This window comes from Priapulus caudatus, unplaced genomic scaffold (assembly GCF_000485595.1).
Source record: "Priapulus caudatus unplaced genomic scaffold, Priapulus_caudatus-5.0.1 Scaffold7, whole genome shotgun sequence".
In the NCBI taxonomy this organism is placed as follows: Eukaryota; Metazoa; Priapulida; class Priapulimorpha; order Priapulimorphida; family Priapulidae; genus Priapulus; species Priapulus caudatus.
The window spans coordinates 1,358,261-1,370,649 of NW_014577068.1; the positions used below are offsets into that span (position 1 = coordinate 1,358,261).

The following is a 12,389-nucleotide window of genomic DNA, read 5'->3' on the forward strand; positions in this document are numbered from 1 at the left end:
ACTCCCATTTCGTCTACTCTCAGAATGGGTAATAGTGCCATTTCGTCGTAGTATTGATATTACAACAAATACCAGGAAAAATTTATGTGGATGCCACTCCGTCTAGTCTATGTATGGTAATCAAAATCATATATTACATTTATAAATCATTATTTAGTGGACAAACTGGTGGTAGACAAAATGGGAATGGGGTAGATTTTTAATGTAGACGAATTGGGAGTAGGCGAAATGGGTGTATACCAACTGGGAGTTTTGCTATAGACGAAATGGGAATTCCGCCGTAGGCGAAATGGGAGTAGGCCAACCGGGCATAACCCCTCTGGGAGTGTGTGCGTGTGTGTATGTGTACATGTACATAAGTACATAGTTGGGTCAGTGTAGCATAAAATTTATAGTACCACCAGCTTTCATATTCTAATGTCAAAATGTCAGTGGTTATGTTTTTCGTTTTTCCTGTTGATATTGTTATTTAGTGATATTTACATCTAATCAGTGTCTTGTACTTAGTTTTATCCTTCCTTTTTTAGCTTTATTACTATATGTCGGTAATTTGTGGTTGAACCTGTTGCGGCAGTAATGCTGTTGCAGTAGTAATGTGAGCGTGCGAATTGATAATGATGAAACATTCAAAATAAATAGTTAGAGCTGTATACTTATCTATCATGGATCATCATGAAGCCAGAAGATGTGTTTAAGTTTCCTGTCCTTTAATCTTAGCCGGATCTGTATTTACATGTTTGATAGTTATTAAAACAACTAACGCTGTTAGAGGTATTTAGCCAAAAACTAAACAGATTAATTGTCTGTGATTAATTATTTATTTATGTCTATGCGTATCTGAGAGGTTAAGCATAGAGGGCAGATAATAATATCGGAGATTTTCCAAACACACTGCAAAACTACGTACGTGTGCTATAAATTCTCCTACCCCCTTCAAAACACTGCACATACAAAATGCAAAATGCTGATGTTTACACGTGCTTTTGATGCAGTTAGGTGTGCTACCTACTCCTATACATACGCACCACGATACAAACATGCAAGCAAAAATTCTAGTACACCTCAGTCTATTACAAGTAATGTTGTAAGGCAGAACGAATAGCGAGCGTCAGCTTGTGCATCTACAATAGACTGTTTCAGTAAGATAATATTTAATTAGTTCTATGAACGTGACTTAATTTTTGTTTGTTCACCATAGCATGTTTTGTGAAGGGTTTGTCACTGTGTCTTTAAATATTATTTTTACTCTGTCAGAATAACCTCAACGGCATTGCTGAATTATCCGCATTATAAACAATTTTAAATTCCAGACGTACGATTTTATACACTTTACGGTAACCCTTTCCTAACCAGCCTCAGCCGATAAAATATTGTACGCATGACCCTAAAGGTCGTTGCCATGGAGATTTTGACGTTGAATTTAATCGCTGTAAAATTATTGAAAATCGTGATTGGCTGTAGGCAGTGCCAGGCAGGGGCTTGCAGCCAGGGAGCCGCGGCCATTTTACATTTATATTACATGCTGACATTGAATTTAATCAGTGTAGAAATTATGAAAATTTGCTATTGGTCTAACGCTAGTACCTGGCACTTTAAACTAGCACCTTGTGGGGGGACCACTGTTCCCGATGACATTAAATAAAATCCGGGAAATCTGCAAAATTTGTGATTGGTGCCACCCCGCTCTGTTTCTGACAGTGAATTTAAACTTGTTGAAAAATTTGGTAAATTTGCCATTGGTGTTTTAGTTTCATTCATGTATCGGTTGTTACGTTACTAATGGCACGTGGGGGATGTAGTAAAAGTGCACGGCATGGCAGAGCTGATAATGAGTGAAGGAACATTGAGCTGAACATGATCGAGCCTAATGGCTGCTGAAGCTGAGATACTGGGGCCAGGCGAGCCACCACTGTACAGCACATATTCGCACTGGGAAGCGAGGAGTAGTTGATCGGTAGTGAATCTACCAAACAGCAGACATTTTGTCGAGCTCGCATTAGATCGCCGGGCGCCATATGCTGTGTTACGATGGCCGCAATCACGACTCATTTGAGTATTGGCTTTACTTGCAGAGCCATGTAATATCTGTATTCTGTCTGAAGTGGATAAAACTTTTTTTTACATTTGTCTGCCTGGTATTGTATTGTATGGTTATGGATTTTTGCGCCTTTCTGGCAAGCTGATATGCCCCATAGCCTTGAGCAGCAAACATTTTAATTCATCCTTCTCTTATTGATCAGGTTATATGTGAACTGGCAGAACTTTTCATTCCTCTAAAATGTCATACGCACTGCTATGTGTGATTCAGATTTGAGCAAAGCCTGCAGTTGCCATGGAAGTTGTTAAAAAAGCATAGTATGATAGGCAGACACAATTAGAACCTGTCACTTGTCCCCTGCAGTTGAGACCAGGCAAACGCAGCAAGGCAACGCCATTAAGGGTGAAACTATAAAATGTCTGCCTGCGTGTGGATACTAGGAATTGTTATATGTGAGCTTATGCACAGGTACGATAGCGTGCCAATTTGCAGACGATATTTAGTTATTGAATTTCGAGAAAGGGGATGCGACATACGGCGTGGCATTTATGTCTCACGTTGGGTTAGGATTTAATAAACAGGATATGCTCATGTGTGCCATGCTGGTCGGGACAGTTATAGTTGATTTTTGGTAGCCAGTACTTAACACGGCTTGCCCTAGAGTTGCATAGCTGATGGGGATGTCCCTTTACAAGGGGTGGCAAATATTTGATGCTGATCTGCTGATTAGTTTGCCATAATGATCAGATAGGTTTCTTGTGTTTAGACCAGATGAAAATGTCCTCATTAATCAAATTTTAGATGCATTGTCTCTGTAGTAATAGCTTGTCTGCTGCATGGGTTGCGATGATCGGAATGAATTAGGAAGTGTCAGAGTTTTTTGTGAATCGATGGCACTGATGTAAACGACTGATGTCTCTGCCTATGCGTACGTAGTAGATACACTGTTGAAACAATGTCCCTAACGTGATCTTATAATAACACAATGTGCATCTGATATTGTATTAGGATATGGCTGGCCACATTTTTTTTACATTGTAGGGATTTGTTGCAACCACAATGTTTTTCACAGAGACGTCTCATATTGACACTCAAAAATTTGGATGTGTATGTGCGCGCGCGCGTGTGTGCGCGTGTGCGTGTGCGTGCGTGCGTGCGTGCGTGCGTGCGTGCGTGTGTGTGTGTGTGTGTGTGTGTGTGTGTGTGTGTGTGTGTGTGTGTGTGTGTGTGTGTGCGTTGGGGAACAAAATTGAACGCCAAAGTGTAAGCATGAGAATGTAGTGCATAGTGATTCACATGTAATGTGGAGAAGGGCCATTTTAGCAGGCTTTCATGCTGTTGTAGTGAATGTGTTGTAAAGATTTCATAGTTCACTGTTCTGCCGTTGAGAGAATGCTTGGAAAGCGACTAGGGAATCATAGCTTACATGATTTCCTGAATTTTAGGCGATCTAAGTTCTGACAGTATTTGTGGGTGTGGGGACCTCACATTCGCGTGTATGGTATAATCGTGTTGACGAGAGTTCAACGTGGGAGGTTGGTATACTCGGACGACATACCAATGCCCAGTGTGTTTGTTACTTGGGTCGCAGTTGAATTTCTGGACCTAAGTATGCACAGTGACGTTGGAGATACTTTGCTCACATAGCATTGCCATACACTATTGTGCATAGTCATAGTAATATATATATATATATATATTTATTTATTTATTTATTTATTTATTTATCAAATACATTTTAGCCATTTTTCATTGTCCTATTTTTATCCTTAACATGTATCTCTTAATAATAAGAATACATACGAGCATGAACATTTCTTATTTATACAACAAGAAAATCAGTATGACATTGTGCTTATTGTGAGTTATTATATAGTGAGTTATTGAGGTTGCATTATAGACGTTTGTTGTTCACCATCTAGAATGCACATTTTGTATCATAAAGAACTCATAAACCTTTAAGTTATAGTTTAAATGCTATTGGTATGATTTATAGGTAATACCCCCAACAAGATATAATTCGGCTTGTTAGTGGCCATAAACAACAAATGTACAGTATCACTTTTTGCACAACTGATGGGAACACCCTTAATCAAAGTGAATTATTTTTTCATAAACTGTAGTAGCTGTGTGGCATTGGCCAGGGAGATTATGCATCTGCAATTTAGTTTTCTGTAATCTAATCTTTGATAGTAACTGAACCTAGTGAAAGTGATTTTAAGACTTTCCTGATTACACAACTTTTCTAATTGAATAAATTTGACAAAGCTTATATTTACTGCACCTACCATACTGGGTTTACCTATCTCCAGTTTATTAATTAATTTCTAACAAAGAAATAATTTTAAAATACTATTTTAATCACAACAACATTTCCATTTTCTACATTTTCAAGTGCATGAGTTTATTACATCGAAAATTGCCGTTTAAAATTAAAAATTACCTGGTATAAGTAAACCAAGTGAACAAAGAGCCAAAAATTTGTGATGTTTTTGGTACTGGCTAGACTGTATTATTTGCTGTCACTCCCTAGGGCTAATATCAAGAGGATGGGCCTGCGTGCTAATGAGAAGTAACCAATCCTGTGGTTATGTTGAATGGCTAGTTACGTGCCGCATGTCTGTCTGGGACCTACCTATACATGCCCTTGCCAGCCGGCACCTCTTTATACCCGCAGTGCAACTGTATTTTATACTAGGTTGATAATTTAGTCAAATGAAATTATGTCACTGTACCGAGCATACAACAAGGGGTGCACCTTGTATCTTACCGTCTTCAGTATAGCGTGGCAGATCCGCCCACTATAGCTGGATTTGTTAATAAATTTAGATGCAGTGTCAGTATTATTTAAGCTATTTTGTAATGCATATAGATCTTTAATGATGCCAATTCAGTACATATCTGGAGAAATGGGAGAGCGAGTTGGTAGGGTGATTTCATTAACGTACTACGTAGTGGCGCTCATAGGGTCTATGTCCCCCAGGGTACTATCGGAGGGTACCCTGGGTACGGTTCGATATATCGGAACGTACCCTGGTAACTATCTGATATGGTTAGGGTTAGGGTTAGGGAGTAGGCGTAGGCGACTCCCTAGACTCGTTAGTGGAGTAGGCGAGGTACGGTCCGGCATATTAGATAGTACCAAGGTACGTTCCGATATTACCCTGGGGGACATAGACCCTCTCAGCCGTAGTGGCAGTTCACAAATATTCAAGATATATAAACATGCTGTTTTGAGTGTAGTATAGTAACAAACAGGGAATCGGGGGGGGGGGAGCAAATACTTTCCAGCAGTTTGGTAAATAACCATCCACATATTTTTAGTCTAAGTAAATTGTTTGTCGTAAACAAGGCGAAATTCTGCCCGGCTTGAAACGGCAGTTTCGCTATTTGTAGCGTGTGCGCGCACTTTTAAACTGTGCAGTCGCTGGTCGCCGTAATAACCAATAGTGCTCGCGAGCCCCGAGCTGATGTGGCTTGGTCGGATAACCGTTAATAACCCTTTCCTCTGGCACGGCAGAGATGCATTTTGCTTATATTTCCCAAATTCAGCGCTGCAGCTAGCCGGAAAAGGCGACGATGTAGCCCATTTTACAACTGTGTACTACTCGGCGGGACCTGGAACGTGTGCGTGCTGGCGAGAATGGCAGAGCGCTGTCACTTTGCATCGTCTCCATTTAGCAGATTTCAGGTGCCTGCTGCACGTGCATCACAAGGGTTATAGCCACGCCATGTCTGGCCCACGTCCGGTATTTTGACAGTGAATTTATTGTACCAAAATATTCAGAAAATCCGCCATTGGTGTAAATATAATGGGGCTGAGTCTACCAGATGTGGCGTGTTCCCGCGTTACCTTATTAGGTCGCCATGGGTGGCGGTCTGTAGCGTGGCGAGACAGTAAATTTATTCAGGCAAAATATTCTAGAAAATTCCTATTGGCTGCAGGCTCATTTGCATACACTTGTTTACATTAATTGCATAGATTCAGCGAGCTCTTGTCACCTTGCCAAGTCTCTGCCTCCCTCCGATCCCTGACAGTAAATTTATTCTTCCAAAATATTCCTAAACTTTCCCATTGGCCACACATTTTTGCCAAGGCAGGGCCAAAATACTACATTTATTACTACAATGAACATTAGTAATACGGCACTCCATTATTCAGGCTATCAAAGAGATAATAATATGCCAGGATCAAACTTCAGTGTGGGATTAACTTTGGGCAACGTGGTCTTAGCAGTTGTGCTCACTGGCAGGCAGTCTTGCTCATAGAAAACTGCATGTAGGCACACGTAGGAAAGGATTTGTTGGGTGTAGATGAACTGCGTATTGACGCATAGGTTTATTTTTCCCCGTACAGGTAAATAGTTATTTGTGACGCTAATGTGAGCAAAAGTCTAGCTGGGATAGATATGAATGTAGTCCTAATTTCGACAACGGGTTTACTCGTATGTACATATATATATATTATGTATATATTGTTATACATTATATCAGAATAGTTATCCATGTTAGATTTGTATTTTTAGCTACGTGGCTTTATGGGTGACACTTAGATTTGAAACTTTATTCGTTACATGAGTAGATATAAAGGTGAAAATATACCCAAACGTCTAATTATTTTAGAAAACGTTACCGTACCTCTTTTGTCACGATTTCTCCCCAACTCCGTCTGCCAGTTAAATTTAACCGGGTTAGTGTGGCCTGTGCGGAATTAACATTTGTGGTGGGAGTTGCCCATAAGTACCGTTCCTTGTTTAACGAATGCGCCGGCAGTGCTTAAAATATTGGCGGTAAACGTGTTAGCTTATCAATATTTGGTCGGCCGAGATAGGGCCAGTAACGGACGGGTTGTAGGGCCGTGTTATACGATAGAGCAGTTGGTGCAAGCATAAACAAGTGTCTGTTGTGTGCAACCCTTGCCCTGGTATTATATTAGACTTTTGGGTCACCAACACTGATCTCTATATACTAACATATTATTTATATAGAGTTATTATTATATAGAGTTATATTAGTTAGTATATAGAGATCAGTGGTCACCAATCATTCTACGTGCGTAAGCCTACGTGCATAGTGGTGGGCATCCTATGCAAATAGTGATACCGTATACATGTAGATTAGTGCATAATTTCTCGCATGTCTATGTTCTACTTGCAAGTACCTTCTTTTTTACTGTTCATCAGTCCCATATTGCTACGTTTTCCAAATATATTGTTGGCAGTGTAATTTGGAGACAGGAACAGCGGGTGAGACGTAATAGGGCAGCAGAAAGATATCTACGCTTTATTGCTGATAGTGGGATTTAGGGATTTAATTCGCCCGCCTCGAAAAGCTTATATTCTGGGTGTGGTGGCAGCCGGCATGGTGTAATCTAAGATACTTCTGTATTCTTTCTCACATACACAAACCTGGCAAGCGGCAATATTAGCTTTATGGCTGAAAGCTTCAAGAGGAATCGATATATTTTCAACTGAAATAATGAAATCTTGCCTTTCATGCCGCGAAGTTGCAGAGATGATCAATGATTTTATGCCACCATGTTTGGCTGGTACGGGGCGGCATAGGCAACGTGTCTGCCGAGCAAGAATACTTGTCATGGACCGGCCGTAAATGTTTAATTCCTGCTTTCTCGGAGCTGTCAGTCGGTTAGTGTCATATACATTCAGATAGCCAGAGTTGTCATCTTGATTATCTTATGGTTTCAACGCTGCGCAGTTTTGTTTCTGGGTACCTAGCTTTCAAAATCTATTTTAAATTATTTTCAAAAATCATATAGATGCGTGAGAGTGACCAGTGCATTGCCATGTCCGAGTAGTGGATTGTAAGGGGCTTAGATCTCTGACACGAGAGCTTCGGTTTTATACCTTTCCTTCCCTACCAAGGTACATGTTAGGTTGTAGGAATGGTACACTTTCATTGTAAACGGCCATGTTGCACGGACCACGCTGCCTGCGCCGTTTTAATTAATTCTGTTGCATTGCCAATCCTGCCACGTAAAGTTTCAAGAAAATTATTCCGAGCGGTAAAAAAGATAGACCCTGTGAGGACTGTTTGGGCACACCAGCTATGTACATTGGCCGTGAAACAGTCCGCTCGACTCTCAACCCTGTATCGCTCGCACATCTATTGTTCGCGACGAGTTCCCCCCTCCCCCTCTCCCGCAGTGCGTATTGGTGCAATGATGCGAACGTTTATTTATTACATATAACCGTTTACATATCAACCATTCAAACTGCTTATTACTAAATACTAGCAGGAAAGTGGTGGCAGAACGTCCAGAGTGTTTGCGAGTGCAGCCGCGCCGTGCACGGACCCCTACGCGTTGAAGCTTATAGCTTATATTATAGATAACGCCAATTTGCAGAAACAAAAAATGGCAGCATCTAAAGGTTATGCGGTCTGAAGGTTTAGTAATTATATATTGACCTACCAACTGATAACCAAAACCTTCCCGACTCTTGGCACCCACAATGAAAATCTTTGGCGCAATAGTGCACTGGTATGAAATAGTAAATTATTTATTACTACTCTGCTTAAAAAATCCTGCTGAAACAGTTGTAATAGACTACAGTCGTGTAACAGTCTGTACAATATTGTAAAATAACTGCGGATTATTCACGATAGTGTATATTATGCCAACGAATTCTGTTTACTGGCATGTACAAATCTCTCTTAGGTACCTTACACCTACGATTTGCTACTGCAGAGCAATTATTTTTCACTTTACAGTTTTTCCGTTTGATTGTGCTGGTGCCAGGGGGGAATAATGTGGCAATTGTCCGTGATGGGCTTACGAAGCCTTGTCATTTAACATGGCAAACCATCAATGGTTGCCATTTTGTAGTTTAGCCGGTTGAGTGCTCTTTTCAAACATTTTCGAAACCAATAGGCAAGAAAACACCAAACTCGCGAATTGATTTGAAAGGTAAATTACGCAATGCTTTCTTTTGCGCCTGTCATTTGAAAACATGCTGCCTATAAATTATGTTTTGATGGTAAAGTTCTTGCTCTTGTGTAGCTTGCTATTAACTAGCAGTAACTAGTGCCTGTGCTTTAATTGGGGGCTCTCTGATCTGCATAATATAGCTTGTGTGATGTCACAGCGATGACGGTGTCGAGGCTGACAGTAAATTTAATCTACCAAAATATTCCCTAAAATTCCTGATTGGGTTAAATTATGTGGGTTGGGCTTTTCGGGTTTCTGCTACCCATGCTGCAGCATTACTGGCTTATACATGCAAGTTGCTGTACATACTTAGATGTTAGTTGGAGGTGTAGGAGCAGACATGGATAGATTTGTGTCGGCAAAGGTGTTTGTTCAATGGATATCGCCTCTGTGGATTACATTGCCTGGCTGTTTTTCGCACGCAGTGTTTGAGAGCTAGACGATCGAGTCTTGGATCAATATGGAGACATAGAGTGAAGGAACAGCGATGCAGATATCCTGTGAAATGCCGTCATCACCTGACAGGAAGGACAGGATACTACTAGCAAACCTAGGTAGGGTATGTTGTAATCGCAGCTCTATTCGCCCGCGCGCGCGTGTATGTGTGTGCGTGTGCGTGTGTGCGCGCGCGCGCGTGTCTGTGTAGCTGGAGGATTGCTTTCCATTTGCACACAAAGCGGTTAGGGTTTCTGATAGCGTAGATTTTCCATGGGTGTAGCCAGTAGCCGGTCGGCACGGTGGACAGCTAGAGGCCGTTAACTCGTTGCTTGGCTGAAGATTTTGCCAGGGTTCTGCTCATTGTTCAGTCCGCACGCAAGCGTTGGAGGGGCTGGCGAGTTTTCGTCTCTGTCTCAAAAATGGCGACGGTTTCGCATCAGGCTAGAGTCAGGCAGCGATCACTGATCGGGTAGGCGTTCATAGCGACGAGCAGTTTTCTTTACTGGCGGTCGTGTGCGTAAGTCTGAATTGTAACTTAAATACATAGCGACGGCCGCCTGGATGGCGATATTTTCGCGAGTGGCGAATGCATTCTGTTTGCGTATGGTATTATTTAGGAAGCATTATTACTGAAAAGAGACATTCGTATCTATTTTCACGATTTTTAAGTTAAATGGTAGAGAGGTGTAGTTGTGCATGCGAATGTGCATGTTCTGCCATGCCTGGTGTTCAGTAGTCGTTGCTCTGCAACAGATCTCGCTGTGCGCATGAATTAAACGGTCCGTTTTTGGGCCTGTGGTTCGTTTAATATCACTGCCTTGGTCGGTGAGTGGAATAGTTAAACTAGCTGGTTGATGTCTGTGCCAGGCACACAGGCCTCGCGTGCAAATGCAAACATTACTCTGAATTCGTATTCCTACGTTGCGCGGCTTGCAGAGAGGAGTTTCCAGAAAGAAAGACTAGTTTTTTCGCCTATGGAATTCTTATTTGAAGTCTACACCAGACGCAGCATGGTTACAACATGGAGTGGATGACTGACAGGGCTGGGTTTAACTCTTTACTTTAAGCCCCATGTTGGCAGCACAGCCAGACAAGCCGTACGTGACCTTGTGTTTTTTATGCACTTTGTGCAGTGCACTGCGCACCCTCTGCCTGCTGCCTGACATGTGTAGCTGAAATATCGGCTTGTGGAAACTTCCTTTCGCGGGCTCTATACCTCCCGGACGGGCGGCGCTCGACAATTGCGGCGCATCCTCCATCCGAAATGCTGGCTTTTCCGCGTCGGGAGAGTTGCAGGTTAGTGGCAGTGTTTTGTTTTACGATGTTTCGGCAAGGCTTCGGATCGGTGGTGAGTTTGATGCATGCGCGGGTGGCCGCCGGTTAGCCGTCATCTAAATGGCATGTAGCGTTTGATATCAGAACAAAGCTGATCGAGATCCAGCATGGCAGCGTGCGACCACTTAAGCCTGTACGTGTTTGTTGTCATACATAACTGGTTCTCTGGGATCTGCAGTTTATACTTTTAATATGCGTCATTCATCTTCTTTGAAGGTGGAGAATTTTTTGGCATTTTTTTAGTCTGGCCTTCTGGAGTATCATAAAAACTTGACAAGCGAGATATTATCGTGAGCATCTCCGTGGAGTTTGGGTCTTGATTTTACAAGTTTTGATTTCATTTTACACCTGGATGGGATTGAAAGTGGTCTGTAATTTTATTTTGATAAGTGCTTAAACTCCCCTGCAGAGTCTAAGAGAAAATATTTTTTTGTCGATTAAGAATTGAAGAGCGCCATTTCAGTTGGGCTCGGATGAGTAGGCAAGATGGCGTAGAGAAAGAAGCGGGTGGGCTGCATCGCTCGCTAGATTCCTCCATCGGTGTGCTTCCTCGCTGACGTCAGCGCCGTCTGATTGGTCGACTTTAGCATCTGTTTATTGGTTTTGCCATTTTCAATGCATTTGTCAAAATTTTACCTTCCTAACCTTCGCAGTGCGAGCGTTGTAGGATCGGCCAGGCAGCGTGCTACGTGCATCTTCTTGGGACACGTTCGCCTTTCGTCGGCTCGCTTTCGATCCTATCGCACGGTCATGTGCACACTGTTCTGTCGGACTGGGCGTAGGGATTCTACTGAGACGAGCCGATCTGTCACTCCGCGGTGCAGTGGCGCAGGCGTTCAGTAGTGCTTCCTCGGACGGACAGGCCTCGCCACTTCCCGCTCCGCATTCGGCGCGGGCGGCCACGGAAATTTTGGAAGAAGCCGTTCCACGTTTTTACATAGTAATTTTTTTTGTTTTTATGACGCGGCGACAACAAAGGCGGCGGTTGCACCGATGGGCTACTTAACAGGGTAAGCTGCTGAGATTAAAACTGGTATTTTAAAGAAGCGAGGCAGCCAAAAAGAAGTGCACCAGACATGTGGTACGTGATGGTTGGCGATGTCTGTTGTTATGGTTGACAGGTTGGCGTGCTTCTTCAGGCATCTATGGCGGCGCAGGAGAAGAGGCTTAGATGAAGAAAAGGCATGCCGGGCACCGAGATTTCACGCAACAGCATGGTCGAATATTCGGCAAAAATTTGCGGTTTTGGTTCGCCATTCTTATTGGACGGAATTTTGCGCGAGCAAATGGCGTCATGGCCTGTGCGCAGTACGAGACCCTTACTACTTAATTTTCCGCCAGGTTTTCCATTTGTTTGTGGCTGGCGGACAGTGTGTATGGTAGATCGGCACTCAATAGGCAGGTTTCAATTAATGCGTTGCCGCCATTTTGTTTTACGCGGACAACCATGACAGTTGGGCGGCGGTTGCCCAGAAATGGGCTGCGTGTTGAACGTGACGTGACGTTGAACGTAAGAATATGCCGTATTGCACGTTTAAAAAAATGGTTCCATTGATATGAATCTACAATGAGTGCGAGTTGAATAGGGTGATCGGACACTTTGCGCCAACGAAGACGTGCGGTTGTAGATTC

The 12,389-nt window shown here is 42.6% G+C and overlaps 1 protein-coding gene across 1 annotated transcript in view; it reads left to right on the plus strand.

Moving 5' to 3' along the window:
* The window catches only part of LOC106805819, a 122,018-nt gene that overhangs the window by 54,639 nt on the left and 54,990 nt on the right, over nt 1–12,389 (plus strand). The window contains exon 2 of the mRNA XM_014807564.1: nt 9,410–9,538. Within this exon, the coding sequence (XP_014663050.1) occupies nt 9,472–9,538 (67 nt within the window). The 5' untranslated portion in view covers nt 9,410–9,471. The remainder of the gene's footprint in view (nt 1–9,409; nt 9,539–12,389) is intronic.